The 15531-nt window shown below is 37.9% G+C and overlaps 1 protein-coding gene across 1 annotated transcript; it reads right to left on the bottom strand.

Annotated features, from left to right (window-relative positions):
- Positions 1 to 1145: 1145 nt before the first annotated feature.
- Positions 1146 to 9021, bottom strand: LOC148063505 (E3 ubiquitin-protein ligase MARCHF2-like). Its single transcript, XM_087810263.1, has 5 exons — positions 8475 to 9021; positions 5580 to 5826; positions 5322 to 5517; positions 3279 to 3488; positions 1146 to 2116 (listed from the first exon to the last, which is right to left on the bottom strand). The coding sequence occupies exons 2-5, from the start codon at positions 5762 to 5764 to the stop codon at positions 1961 to 1963; spliced, it is 747 nt and encodes a 248-aa protein (XP_087666389.1). The 5' UTR covers positions 5765 to 5826; positions 8475 to 9021; the 3' UTR covers positions 1146 to 1960.
- Positions 9022 to 15531: the final 6510 nt, after the last annotated feature.

Below are 15531 nucleotides of genomic sequence, written 5' to 3'. Positions count from 1 at the left end.
ATACTTTAAAGGGCAAGATAAAACTGATAACACAACAGGAGTCCATTTGTTAGGAAAATAACATGACAAATGAACAGATTGTTACGAGATTTTTTTTCAGCAAATGTTCTTAATAGGAACAGTTTGTACTATTTTGGTTCTAACTTACCTTTGAGATCCATGAACCATTTTAGGATGAGTCACTCTTTAAAACACATGTTCCTGCTGCTTCTACTGCCACCTGCTGTCCTATTAATATCATTAATATTTCACGTTTAAATAAAATTATCAAAGCATACTGATAAAAGAATTTGAACGGCAATAATTGTTTTAAATAATGGGTTTAAAAAGATGCTGTTTCCTATCATCACAATAATGGGCCGCCATTAAAATCTTCCATTTCCGGGAGGAGACTCTCGGCGTGACGTCACTACCCGGGTAAGTATTTATTTTAATCGCTACCTGATGACGTCACAACATGAAGGTCATCTGAAGGTTCACCTGAAGAAGGTATTTATCTTTTTTACGACGTGTTATGATGTGTCATTAATGTTAACTGTGTCGTTTTTTTCACTTTTTAATTATTTCACAGTCATAAAATAATATATTCGGATACAGATAGAGATACGGTGTAGGTTGAGGTGCGTTCAAGGAACAGCTGCAGTAAAATAAGATTTATGCAAGTATATTTTTGATTTAACAGTGTTGCGTTCACTGCCTCAGTGATTTAATTGCAGGAATGAAGACGATGCATTCTTAATCCAGGTAAGCATTTGAAGATTAAGTAATATTACGGTTTATTTTTATTAGCTCTAGGTAAGTAAGTAATGGTAGGTGCGTCACTTTTAATGTCTTTGTCCATAAATGAGTAAATGATTGTGATTTCCCACTTTAGTCTGGAATTTTTTTTGTCATTTAAGACAAAAGCGTTAGGAACAATTATTTAACAATTTTATTTTACTATGACTTTGATCCAGTTCTAAAAATAAAATAAAACTAAATGTTAAAACATTTGAACTTGAGTAAAATGTAAATTTAAAAAAATTAAATAATACTAAGGCCTTAGTTTTACATTTTTAAACTTGGATATTTGTGTAGAAGTAGCCTGAGGCGCGAGTGTCTCCGAACACTAGATGGAGTCGCTTCACCAGTGACTGAGTCCGGGAGTCCCTCATGATTTTATTGCACAATAACCCAACTCTTCCAGGGGATGCAGCAGGAAGACTACAATAACACAAAATACTGTTTTGCTGCGTACATTGATTGACATTTCAAAACTCCTGCGTCTGTTGAACCAGAACAATCTAGAGAAAAAAAAAACTTGATTTGTCGTTTTGGGACGTCTCGGCTGCATCGCTAAAATGTACAAGTAGGTGTCAATTTTTGTCGTACAAACATCATGGACCCTGACAAAGTGTATGTTAACCCAAGAAAAACACCTTCACTTCTTAGACACACAAGAAAAGGTTTAGCCTATGGACATGTGTGTGAAAGTGTTTTGTCGTAAAAGATATACACAGAGAGAGACTTTTTGTCGATTCTTTTCAGGCTCTTGTCGCGAAGCTACCGTGTCACTGCTTAAGAACAGCTAAATACATGTGAGGGGGGGCTTTATAGGTAGTGAGTATGTTTCTTATTATACTGTAGTAGCATGCTGAATCAGTAATGTTCCGCTACATTAGCTTGTGTCTTAGTATTTCATACGTGGGTGTCACAGACAAAACAGCTGGTGAGTCCACCATCTCGATGTTCCTCGGATTGTCCCGGAGACTTGCAGCGTGTTAATATCGACTACGATTCTGGAATGAGTTCTTCCTAAAAGCCACGAGCCTCGTGGGTCGGTTATTTACATCGAGTCCTTTACAGGAACCACAGAGAGAGAGATAAAAGCGTCCGCCTTCTTTCAGGGCGGCCCGTATGAAGTGCATTAGTTCATTGAAATGATTTAGCGAGCGCCTCAGAGGGGGGGGTCTGGTGTCACTCATACGATGGTCTCGTCAGTCATTTTCTTGGTCGACTTGGTCGGCACTGAACGCTGGGTGGTGTGCGCCCCCTTCATGTCGGGCATGAGCAGGCGCACTTTCTGATTGGTCCTCCGCCACTCCGAGTACAACTGACAGTGATACCGAAACGACACCTGAGAGAAAATAAATGGAGGGATGGAGGGGGGCGGGGCAAAAGAGGAGAAATCAAGCGTTAATTTCTCTTATTATTTTGTAATTCAGTTGTATAGAGGCACGTTTCAACACGAAGTTTGTAGTGTTTAGAAATTATTTTTAATGTTTATTACACAATTAATCCAGCCAGAGGACGCAAAGGGCCCCTGAACCAGACTATTCCTTTATCTAGAGCTCTGCCATTGATGACTTTGATCGCTTAATGTTTTCTTCATTTATGGAAAGTCTGTTACTATTGTACGAGAAAATGTTTTTAGTTCAAAAACGAATTTAAAATATAAAAGTGAGTTTATAAAATCAGACCAAAAGTGCTGCACGGGGGCCACCTGGTCGTATTTGAGTGGCCCACATGCATATAAATCTATCACCGTTTCTAACAGCTAACAAATCATTTTATTTTAAATTTCTTTTACATTTTCATTAGTAGGAAAATAAAACTTGTTTAATCTTGTTTTCTGACTTCCGTCCTTTTTTTTGTTGTTCATTTATTGTATATCAAAATAAAGTTAAAGTAAAGGGCTTTCATAATATATAGGAATTGTGACTGTATAATTGAAAGTATATTCAATATATTTTAATAAAATCAATATCAAATTGAATAATATAGAATTAAATCACAAATATGGTTGAGTTTATTCCTTAAAATATGTTTTTCTTACTTTTCCTATCATATCAAACCCCCTTTTCTTCTTTCTTTCAGCGGCCCCTCAAAAAGTCCCCAGTATGTGACGTGGCCCCTTTAAGGAAAACTAATGTGCCTGATGTGACACCAGGAGACGGTTGCGTGGGCAGGTTGTGGCAAGAGAGTAATTTGATTAGACTGTTTTCTACCTGCAACAGAGAAGCGGGTGTGGGTCGATGACACGCTGCCCTGGAAAACATACCTTTGAAAAGAGCGCTATCTAATTGAGTGGCTGTTTGGTTTGAAAATAGAAACGGTGCAAAGTTCTCCCGGTTTAGACCGTCACGTTTCAGCAGCTGATAGTGACTCTATTTAGATTTAGGGAGTACTTGTGAGCCATAAACACAGAAGTAATAAACAGGACAATCTCACACCTACTTTTTGACCCCGTTTTCAACCTGTAGTTTAACAATCTGTGATGTATATAAATCGGTAATTACCAGTGTCCAGAGGATATAGATGGTAAACAGGGCGATGGTGAGGGCAATGAGGCCGACAGCCTCCAGCCTGCTCTTGAGTTGCAGGTGGTCCTGGGCCCCCCTCAGACACAGCCAGCCGGAGATGGCTGCCAACGGCGTGATGAGCAGAAAGCAGGCCATGTCGCACAGCAGCGTTCGCTTCTCACTGCGGGGGCCCGGGTCCTTCAGCCACTGAGCAGGAACAAAAAAATGAAGAGGTCATTAGTAAAAGGCTGTTGGCTAGGACTCGGCCATGCGTTGTAATTATTTCCAGGACCCCAGTAGACCCAACTCGGAGATGGACGAGAGGAAAGTGACTGAAATGTGGATAAAAAAAACAACCTAAACTTGATTTTAGTTTGACAGGGAGACAAAGAGAGGGCCCGGTTAGTGCTTGGTACCTCCAAAAAGTGGTCCAACAAAGGACAAAGCAGTGAAAAGGTCATTGGATCCAGAGCCAAACTGATGCATTCGGGGGGATCATGTGGTCAGCTCAAATTGCTGAAAAGTCACTGACCACTTTTCCTGGCAGTCCTCTCAGGTCAGTGCGCCACCATGACTGGTCTGCCACTTTCCACTCCAAACAAAAACTAGCATGACTCCCTGTTATTATGACACCTCGGTCGTGCCACGACTACTTCTTGAGCTCAACGAGCGTCCAGCGATAATTTGTGCAGCGTTGCAGATTTTGACTGACCAATGTGGCAGATTTTGAAAATTCTGACAACGGAGAAAGTGTTCCAACTAACTCGATAATACATGGTGACCATAGTCAGTCAATTTGAGATTGAAGTATTATTCTTCCCTTTAACGTTCTTGAAAATCAACAGCGTGCCTAAGAACCCAGTGCATTTTATATACATTTATTCTAGTTGTACCTACTGACTACTAGTACCTTTGTAATGTTACAAGTTGCTCAAATATCTGTCAAAATGTTGGTGAACTATGGAGCCGAACCCCCGAAGCTCCGTGGTATTACTCCGGGAGGCTACGAAGACATTGTATAACTAAATATTAAGGATGTAAGAAAATAATATAATATATAATATATAAATATAATATGAAAAAAATATATATAAACAAAAACTTGTATTGTCAGTGTTGTAAAAACAGCAAAGGAATATACACATTGAGATGGGTTTTTTTCAGGATACTGTACCGATATTCAACAGCACTATATGGATATAAATTACATTAAATTACATTTTGATTTAAATGAAAATATACACTCGATATTGCTTGCATTTAATCTCTTGTGAAATATTAATATAGATAATGTTGTTTTAATTCAATGAGCTGATGTTAAGCATGCAACAACATTGTGTATTTACTTTGCTATGACATTATTTTTTTTTTGCAATTAAATTCATTAAAAGAAAGTCTGTATATTTTTTTTCCAGAACAATTCCTCTCATCAAGGCTTCAATACAAGATGGACGTTACAGAAAAGCATGGCGGAGGTATTTGGATGTTTTTAAGCGTCTTTTTGGATGAGGATGGATACAAATACATCCAACTTAATTGTGTCCAAGTTAAAATAGACTTGCATTGTTGTTTATAACTCTAAAAAGGAACAGATTACTCTGAAAATAATCCCAACCCTTAGTTGACATTAGGGTGCATAGAAAACAAGTGAAATCTGGGTTAATTTTGACTTTAATAGCGTTTTTTGTTAATTACGTTCAAGCATGCTACATACCTAGTCAAGGAAGATATATTCAATATGTGAAAAAAGGGAAGTTGCAGTAATGAAAACACCAATTGTGAGCCCCAGATGAGTCTTTTACCAAGTTCAAATTGAACCAGTCGCTCATGTTTTCATTTGCTGACCTGAGGTTAGTACACAATAAGTCATGTTTGGTCTGTAGCATCACAACCCTCGCAAGGATTCACCGCCCGGTTCCTGTGATGGAAGTCCAGTGCCGTTTTAACCTTTCCGCCAGTTAGCAGGAGTTCAAAACAGTCAACAGATACAGTCGGAGAGAGTCGGTCTCACATGTACTCCGAAGGTAAACAGCATCTGACCTGCGTGAGTGGCTGCGGCCGCCGCTCGATGGTGAACTCCGTGTGGCAGAGTTCACAGTAGCTGGTGTTGGAGGAGGAAAGCCACTTTTCCAGGCAGCTCTTGTGCACTTTCCCCAGCGTGCCGGTGCAGTCGCAGGGCGAGAGCAACGTCTCCCCGCCGGCGCCCTCGTGACAGATCCGACACATGCCCACATCACTGAGAGGAGAAACCACATGATGCACCAAATAATCTCATGTCAAAGTTTCGCCTCGTCTCACCTCTGCAGGCTCACGGCCTTGACCACGGTGGAAAGTGGGCGACCGTCTTTGGCCGTAACCTTGGCGACGTACTGGGCCTGTGCGGTGGAATCCGAGTCCTCTGAATCTTTAGAGGCGTCGGTCTCGGTGTTTCCAGAATAGTCACAAAGGGATCCGGGTAAGTGGCAGCACCCCGATGACGTCATGGCTCTTCAAGAAGGGACAGTGAAGCGTCTTCACCTCCGATCGTAGTTCCGAGTCCTTCAACCTGGGGAAGAAGAGAATGGCGTTTGAAAAATAAGAACCATAAGTAAAGGAAATGGAAAACCATAACAAGGGATGATCACTAATAATGACCAGTAATTTTGTTGCAAAAGGACACAATTTCACTGCAGAGTAAAAGACTAGGGCCGGCAAACGTAAAGTTGTTAAAGTCAAGTTCACTCAAAATTCAAACTACTCATTTTCTATTTACCCTCATGTCTACTAAGGGTTGGACTCCGTTCCTTTAAAATAACAAGTCTATATTTTATGCTTGTTTGGCAAAGGTTGTCATTTTATTTAGTGTGACAAAACACAGGTCTGCTCTGGACCCACAATCATGCCACAACAATTTGATGACCTGTCATGTCTGTCCTTACACACGTGATGTGTTCAGGTAAGTAGTAACTATTGACTTCAATCGGTGTAAGTAAATAAGCTCAGGATCGGGGGGAGAGTATTTTCTGGAATTTATAGCAGTTTGACGTCGGAAGAATTTATTACCATTGCCAGTAAAAAAAATAAACAACATTTAAATATGAAAGCTTTGCAGCCCAAGACTAGAAACACAAGATAAGCTTGGGGTAGAAGGCTTGAGGGAATGTCTCGGTGCCTCAGAAGGTCATGAGAAAGTTTCTGCAAGAAGACTTCACATTGTTGACCCCTCGAACGGACACCAAATAAGGCTAGGGCTATTGAATATCTTTAATCAAATGTTGAGCAATGTAATAAATAGTAGGGGTATGTATTGGCAAGACTCTGGTGATACCATCTGGCAACAATAACACATATTGCGATAAATTGTCTAGGAAAAATAGTAGAACAATAGTGCGGAACAAGGATATATTTGTAGTATTGTCGAGTACTTGACTCTGGTGTTGTAGAATTTACAGACCACATGACTCTTGAAGTCGTAGCTGCTTTCATTTGTTTTAAAAAACAAATTATGTCCAAACATCAGCTTTAAAAGCTACTTTAAAAAAAATAAAAAAAAATTGATCAGTGCTATTGAATATCGATACAGTATCATGGAAAAGAATAATGCTATATAGATTCTTTTCTAAAACCCTAAAAAAAACATTTGCAAGAATCTACCGATACAATAACAATCACTATACAGGGGCAAGGATACAATATATTGTGATACCGTTTTATTGGTTTTGTTTGACCTGAAGACAAATGTGTTCGTCGTATCCCTTGTGTTGGTCTCTGGGTCAAGGTGAACGACCTCCCTGGCTTCCCTTAATAAATATGCAGTGGTCATTCACCTTAAACCAAAGACAACACAAGGTCATTCACCTTAAACCAAAGGTCATTCAAGTCCAACTCAAATCATGAGACGGACACAAGCTCGCGTGTTGAACATCATGAGACGTGCATCGGTGGACTTTAACACAGACTCACACGAATACTTGCAGAATATATTTATATAAATTACAAGCATATGTTATATCATTATCAATAAAGTTGAATACAGATCAAAATATGTATCTAGGATGTTATATAATTTAACATTTACACAATATCTGTTTAACCACTTGTGTAAATTTATTTTTAATCAATACAAACCTTAAACCAAAGACAACACAAGGGATACCACAATTACATTTTTTTCCAGGCCTTCAGGTCACCTTGACCCTAAGATAACACAAGGGTTAAAAGCTGATGGAGTCATCTGTGTCCTCTCCTCCTCAGTCATTGAAGGAATCTTGCAAGATTGAATTGTTCCTTTAGCTGCGAAGGATGTAATGACCGCCGGACGTTTAATTGCAACACAAAAATGAACCAAAACGCTGGCACATTAATTCTCGCTACTGACTCCTTCAAGAAATCTAAAGACATTTTTATTTATGCAGGCTTTTACTTGATTTTCTGAGACTCTCGTGTTTGTCTCAGTGTTATCTTTACCTTTTAAGTATTTATTTTATTGGGTATTTTTTTTTTATTGTTTAAGCGCTTTGTGACCCTGGTCCAGAAAAGCGCTCTATAAATACTAATTACTTACTTAATTGTAAATAAATAAAAAACCTTTTCTTTTTTTTTTTAAACACAAAACATATATAATAATAGAACATATAACGTATATATAGAACATATAATATAGACCATAAAAATACTATAGGATTTGAAAGCAAAGAAATACGTGTTTTTAAAAAAATAACAAATGTAAAAATGGACACAGTGCGGTTGAATATTGATGGGAAAAAAACATTGCCATATATTGCTGTATCAATATGTTCATAAACCTCCAGTACATAGAACAACTGTTGCAACACTTAAAATAATATGTTTGCCTTTTTATTGCTTAAAAAAAAAATGTATGCATTTGCATTCGGATGAATATTCCGGCAGACAATGGGGTACAGTAGCAAGTGATGTTCATCACACAGTCAAGTATAACAAAGGATACAAGCCCAGGTTCAAGCACAAGGATCAGATACTTGCTCATAATAAAGTCTTTGTACTGATCGACGATCAACCGACTCGTTACACATATCGATCGCTGCTGCTGTTCGATAATAATGGTGTATTTGTCGATGACAAGCGATCGCCGACCACGACTGGCCTCGATGCAGGGAAAATAATCGAAACCATCAAATGTCAAAAGAAAAGAGACACGAACCAGCGAGAGTGAAGCGTCAGTCAAGTACTCACCACAACAGCCTCTGTCGCTCCTCGGCCTTGGCCTTGGCCCTCCTGCGCTCTAGACCACACAAGCTAGCTCGGCTAACCGGACACCCCCCTAAACTGTGACATTGGTATTTACAAAAAGATGAACGACGTGGTCGCACGCGACGGAGAAGCGCGAACGCTGTATTCGCTCCATGGTTTGGTGAAATATCCGCGTCCTCGGCTCTGGTTTTTAAAAGGGGCGAATATCCGCGAGTGTAGCGGGATTACTGACCAGAGCTAACGGCTAACGGGCTGATAGCAACGGGCGAGCCTACCTCAGCATCCCTCACTCAGCTGTGCGCGCGTCACGTGACCGCGCCACAAAATAAACCCTATTGTAAATAAATACAATTAAAAATATATAAAAGTCTAACAATAACAATTTAAACTGTTTTTTATTACCAATCTTCCAACTAAGATAGTTTTTTGTAACTCAATTGGCTATGTTTAAAAAAAAAAAAAAAAATTCTATTGCGTACCATAATCTAACATTTACAAAACAAATACCCAGAATGTATAAGGTAAATGCATCCCAGACCTTTACTTTACTTTAAAGTCTCGAAAAACATACACCTACCAACAAGTCATGACGGATTTTGAACACTAGGTGGCAATGAAGTCCATAATACAGGCATCTATGCAACACAAACATTTAAAAGAAACAATGAATCATTTAGCGGATATACACGCGTTTTGAAAATTGTGACACGAATAACATATTGTAACTTAATTTGTAAAAAGAAATTCGAAAAATATCTAAGTTATTACCTTGCGAAATATATCTTTGGATATTTAACTATAAAACATTATACCTCAAAAAGCTAAAGGTTATTTTACTTGAATATATTGGAAATATATATACATATATGTACAGTACTGTACAAAAGTTTTAGGCAGGTGTGAAAAAATGCTAATTGATTGACATTTCTCTTCTGTTTCATTTACTGCATGTTGTTAATTGGTGAAAATAAACCATTAACACTTCCATTTTTGAAAGCATTCTTAGTTAGTCTTTGTTATTTTTTCTTTGATCTATTGTTCTTTATCTTTAGACTTAGATTGTATCATCTTGTTCTTTCTCTTTATTTCTCTTTGCTCTTGTTCTCATTTTAATTTTAACATTTTATGAATAATTGCTGTATTGCTGTGGCTAATTGGAAAAAAACAATTTCCTGAAGGAGACCTCCTGAGGGATCAATAAAGTTCTACCTAACCTAACCTAGTTTAAAGTATTTTTTCACACCTGCCCAAAACTTTTTCACAGTACTAAATATATATATATTTCCAATTTTGTCAATGCTACGGGAGTGATTACTCAGTTTGAATGTTGCAAATCAAGCTCCACCTCCACTGTAAAATCGATTTTTTTGTACTGGCAGACACCACAGGTTATTTTGTCGCTTCAGTTAAACAATGTCTATTTTCGTCCTCTGACAAATCACCATTCTCACTTTGAACCTAAACACAGATAGGGTAGAGTTACTGGGAACAAGGGGTCACTCACACACACACACACACACTCTCACACACACACACACACACACACACACACACACACACACACACACACACACACACACACACACACACACACACACACACACACACACACACACACCCACACACACACACACACACACACACACACACACACACGAGCCATCAGCTCGGTGAAAGTCCAACTCAAATCATGAGACGGACACAAGCTCGCGTGTTGAACATCATGAGACGTGCATCGGTGGACTTTAACACAGACTCACACGAATACTTGCAGAATATATTTATATAAATTACAAGCATATGTTATATCATTATCAATAAAGTTGAATACAGATCAAAATATGTATCTAGGATGTTATATAATTTAACATTTACACAATATCTGTTTAACCACTTGTGTAAATTTATTTTTAATCAATACAAACGTGTCATATAAATTGGTCCCTAACCACTGGGCCGCAGTCTGATCCGATCCGTGAGACATTTGATACCAGGTTGCACAGAAAGAAAAATAATTTCTATTATGTATGTTGTATTAATTATTACCGTAAACAAGTGAATATACAGATGTCAATAGTACAACACAAACTCTAAATGATAATACTTGATGCAGAAAAAACGGATTTAATTTTGTTACTTATTCCACACCTTGAAGGCTGGTCCGTGCAAATAATGCAGACCTTAAACCGGTCCATGGTACAGATATAAAACCCCTGATATAAACGATCAACTCACAATTTTCTTTTCCTGACAACAAAGCAGTTAATCAAGGTTGATAGTTGATTTACTGAAAGAAAAATTGCCTGGAGTCTTCAAAGCTATTAATATAGTTCAGAAACTGCTTTCCTCATTGTTCCGTGAGTTTCTATCGCAGACATTAAGTCAAAGACATAAGACAAAATCATCCATTATTACTTTATTAGCGTGGATTTTCTTTGCATGACAACAAAGAGATTATGACTGATTATATGTTTTTGGGTCTTTGCATTCCAGCTGGATAACGGGTCACTTTTGCTTGATATGTTGTTGTCTATATCTGTGTATCTGCTAATGACAGAAGATAAAACCGACAGTGACTACTAAGTTAGTAACTAAAAGTTATTTGTAAAGCGCCTTTTCTAGACCAAGCGCTTTAACAATCAAAAACAATTCACAGTGTAAAGAGCTGGGGTGTAAGGCTGGATCAGATCACTGATGTTAGGAGGAGTCTGACCATGAATAGATCTGAAAGTAAGAACCAGAATTTTAAAATTGATCCTAAAAGAAACTTGAAGCCAGTGAAGAGTTTTAAGGATCAGGGAAATGTGAGTTCTTCTACTAGAGCAGGTCAGAATTCTGGCTGCAGAGTTTTGTATCAACTGCAGTCGCTGAGGGCAACATGCCTGACTATAGTAGACTCTCTGGATATGTCAACGATGATTTATTAATTCCAGGAAGGAACATTTGTGTATTTATTTGTTGACATCACTGAAACAAATGAAATCTCATCCTTGAGCATTTCACTGACTCGTGTCATGCAGTCTCTGCTATCCCGATGACACCTTAATCAATTTAGTCAAAACAGATATGTTGGAGCAAGAGAGCTCACAGTTTCCATAGTAACCAAAATCTCTGTTGCAGTTGCTCTGCTTTTCTTTGTCAGGCTTGAGAGTTGATTAATGCTGCCTTCTGTATCAGAATAACTCACTTTTAGAGTCATCAAACCAACCATGTTCACTTTAATGTCTTTTGAATAGGACATCAATTCCAAATCACACTGTTAAAAGGACCGAGTAAGATACAATGAGAATGTTTGACTACGCTGAGGAAAATGATTCATCCATATATGTGTCAAAAAAAACAACCTGTGTATGTCAAATTAAATTTAGGAAATTTTGATTATAGGACAATTAATAAAAGATTACATTTTGGTGGTAAAAAATTGCTATTTTATTTTTTTCTTCCAGTTTTGAAGCTTGTATCATTCACTTGTATGGCCTCTGACCGATGCGGCTCATACAACCTGCTTTGTTCATAATCAGCAACGAAATGAAAAAAAAACAAGATTTATTTATTTACTAAAAATGTATAAATTGTACGACAAAAGGTTTCAAGGTTGCAAAGTAAGATTGCTAAAAGAAACTTCGAAATAAGAATCAGTTTATTGCCAGTACTGTAAACACAACACACTCTTTAGTCAGAATGAATTAAATAAAATGAAAGTTAGAATGAATTAAATAAAATCTGATGAATAAAATAAATTGAAAATAGATCCATGTAATTTTTCCTGACCTTCTTTAGTCATGAATGTTTTCTTCATTGTCTATGAGCTCCTTGACAGAGGTATGTGCTCCCTTTGTGATTTTCTAATGCATTATGTTATGCATTTTGCAAGTGAAGTTATGTAGAAATAAACAATTTGAATCCGATCATTCAAAATATGTTTCTAGCTCGTTGACATGTTACCTGGCCTCCTCCATACAGTGTGTGCGTGTGTGATAACTGAGGGCGATGAAGTGATGTTCATGGGAATCAGTCTCGCTGTGGCCGTGCAGTCAGTAATCCACCACTTACAGCGTCAGTACGGAATCGACTCCGTCACTAGAGATTGTGTAACTTATTCAAAGCGTTTGGCTTTCAATAACTGTATAATTCTCTTCCTGCACTTTCATCTCGTGATTCCTAACCGCCATCAGGAGTCCTCGGTGAAGAAGAAGAAGAGATAAATTAAATTCTATTTAAAATACCAAGTTAAGTCCTTATTAAAGTTCTGCTGGCAGCCATTTCTTTTGTATTTCCGTTGTTTCATCTTCTTAAAAGCACCAGTCATGAACCTACTGACCTGAACAATGTGTGCAAGTTTTCACCTCTTGAACCGAATGTTTTAGATTAAACCAAACAAAGCAATTATTAACTTTTTTGGGGTCAAAATTTTCTCCAATGTTTTGAATACTGTCATCCCAAACTTGTGCCAAAGTGTACTCAGCTCATCATCCTGGGCTCTGCTTTAAAGGTCCATAGATACCTGGGCTGCATCATCTCCAAGCACCTGAGGTGAATAGATGTCCAATGTTTCATTTTAGTGTCTGCTCTGGGCCGTGTCATTGTTTAGTCTGTCATGGCGGGCCAGCAGACCGTGACAGATTGTCAGGACAACAGAGAGGATTATCAGAACCGACCTGGCCTCTATTCAGGACAGAGACGGTAACAAGACTGATATGTAGTCCGTATGCACTGTAAGGCTGAAGGTGATTATGAGGTCGTGACTATGATCTTTCTCGCGTGTCTTAAGACTCTTAACACGAGGGCTGCTAGATAACTGCTTTAAAAATCTTTAAGAAAAAGTGGGGCAATCTTTCATTGGCCTATTTCCCCTTCAATGTACGCATCATTTTACTGCGGGTTGCTGTTGAGTTCAGCCACGCTACACTACATTTGTAAACACACTCAAGTGCGTTCCCCTTCGGTGAAGTTGGAAGCTGTTCTGGAGGCCATTGTTAAGGACAAATTATCCATAAATCATGGTCAAAATTCTAAAAATATGTACATTTGCAGCAGAAAAAAAAGTGTTAATCCTATATAAAAAGAGAAGAGATTGATTACTTCTGTGAACAAAAGAACACTTTTGTGATTTTATCAGTTGGTAAAAGTGAGTTAAACTAATTACAATTCAATCAATACCTCAAACCTAATGTTTTCATTTCAGAAACAGGACTACACACAAATAAAGGGGTTTTCCAAGAAGAATTGTATGTTTGCTCAGCCATCTATTTTCGGGTACTTTGGACTTTTACAAATTACAGACTATTGATTTACAGAGGTTCTCACAAAAACATCACACAATGGAGGATTTCCACTTCACAGTCACAAAAGAAAGCTCTTGATGAAGTTGATATTCAATACATTGATGTATCATGTCCTTCTGGTTGTTTGAAGTTATTTGAAAGTCCCTAATATTCTTCTTTTTTTCAGGTTCTTATTTATTAGCTGATGAAGCTAATGTTAGCTTTAGCAAAAATACATGCTATTTTGACACTTGTCAATTGACGTCGCTTTCAACAGTTAACTTCTCTCTATCAATATCCATCCATCACTGCTGGTGCATGTTGGGAATAAAGAATGAGGTTTTGTCTAAATCAAACCAGCTTTCGACCTAAACCTATAGTCAAGACACTCTCAGGACTAGAGTATGTCAAGACCAAGCTAAGCTGAGTCGAAGCTCTTAACAATTATGACTAACAATTTAAAATAACATTTTATACACATTATATAGAAAATAAAATGCTTGAGTTAAAGAATATCAGAATAATATTGGTATTGACTTTGACGACATTCTGCTATCAAAAGATCTCTGTGGAATGGACTGAAGGTATTCTTCAGGAACACTTGCATCCTGAGACTGGACGACACAGAAAGAAACCAGATAGAACCGATAGATTTCCAAGACCAGGACATTACCACGAAGAAGTGGACTAAAACAGTGGTCCTTAACCTTTTCTGCACCGCAGACTGATTGCATGTTGGGATTATCGTCCAAGACCTTACTTTAAGATTTAAAAATAAAATTGCACGACCTGCAAAAAGCAAATGCTGAGTGCATTAGAAAACCTCTCACCATAATGGCTGCTTTCTCTTCTCTTGGAGAAAATCCTGGCTAAAAATAAATCTATTCATGTATTTGATGTGATTTGAGTAACAAATGTCTTGCGGATCGATACTGGTCCACGGTCTGGTGGTTGGGGACCACTGGTCTACAACACAAAACAACATGGACTTCCTCTCAACTGTCAGTACAAATGAATAGTATTAATTTCAATAACAGGGACACAAAAGTGTAGAGTACGTTTCAACCTTTAACACACACAAATAAATGCTTGACTTGATAAATACACTGTAAAAGATATTATAATCAGCTAACAATGCATTCCACTATGACCGTGTTCACCTTTTGGCTCAACGTTGGCGTCTAACTTGCTCAAACTAGTAGCAGGCGTTTCTCTGTCATGAGACCAGCATAACCGCTCTAACTCGGAGCACGCCATTATTAGTTTAGACTTGACAAATGCGTGCAGTGACAGCGCGCACATGATTTCAACTTGTCCTACTATGTTCCTAATTACAAAGCCACTTCCATTCAGCCGTGTTATTGAATCAACTACAGAGGCTGGCAGGTTGACCAGATCTGGTTTAGATTTGTTCCCCAAATCACATTTTCAATAATTCCCACAGTGCAGTGTTATATCATTCTACGTTGCCATGTGTAGTATCAGCCAGTGAGGTACGAACCTTGTGAATGCAATTATGTCTTCTTCTTGTAAATCGATCAATATATCTGTAGTGGCTCTAATTAATATGCTTCTGTTAGTCATTGGCTCCAAATAAAAAAAAGGGTAATTTCCTAAATTCTACATCTGATTCTACTAAACCAGCTGACTTTTTATTAGTAGAGCTTTTGAAACTGCATATAACAACGTTTTTGTCTGAGTTATGTAAAGGTTGAAAAAATATAAAGCAAATATGATAACTTTGTACACGTGATCTCATAGTCAGGTGGAGTCTA

Source organism: Callionymus lyra, chromosome 16, assembly GCF_982586985.1.
Source record: "Callionymus lyra chromosome 16, fCalLyr1.hap1.1, whole genome shotgun sequence".
Lineage (NCBI taxonomy): Eukaryota > Metazoa > Chordata > Actinopteri > Syngnathiformes > Callionymidae > Callionymus > Callionymus lyra.
The sequence above is the reverse complement of the archived record's forward strand: the minus strand, read 5'-3'. Positions and strand labels throughout refer to the sequence as shown.

What these genes read in the sequence shown, in the direction of transcription:
- LOC148063505 (XM_087810263.1), bottom strand. Translation starts at nt 5,764, where the DNA reads ATGACGTCATCGGGGTGCTGCCACTTACCCGGATCCCTTTGTGACTAT. An exon ending in AAGGCCGTGAGCCTGCAGAG is followed by an intron (nt 5,518 to 5,579) that starts GTGAGACGAGGC and finishes TTCTCCTCTCAG; the next exon opens with TGATGTGGGCATGTGTCGGA. An exon ending in TCTATATCCTCTGGACACTG is followed by an intron (nt 2,117 to 3,278) that starts GTAATTACCGAT and finishes ATTTTCTCTCAG; the next exon opens with GTGTCGTTTCGGTATCACTG.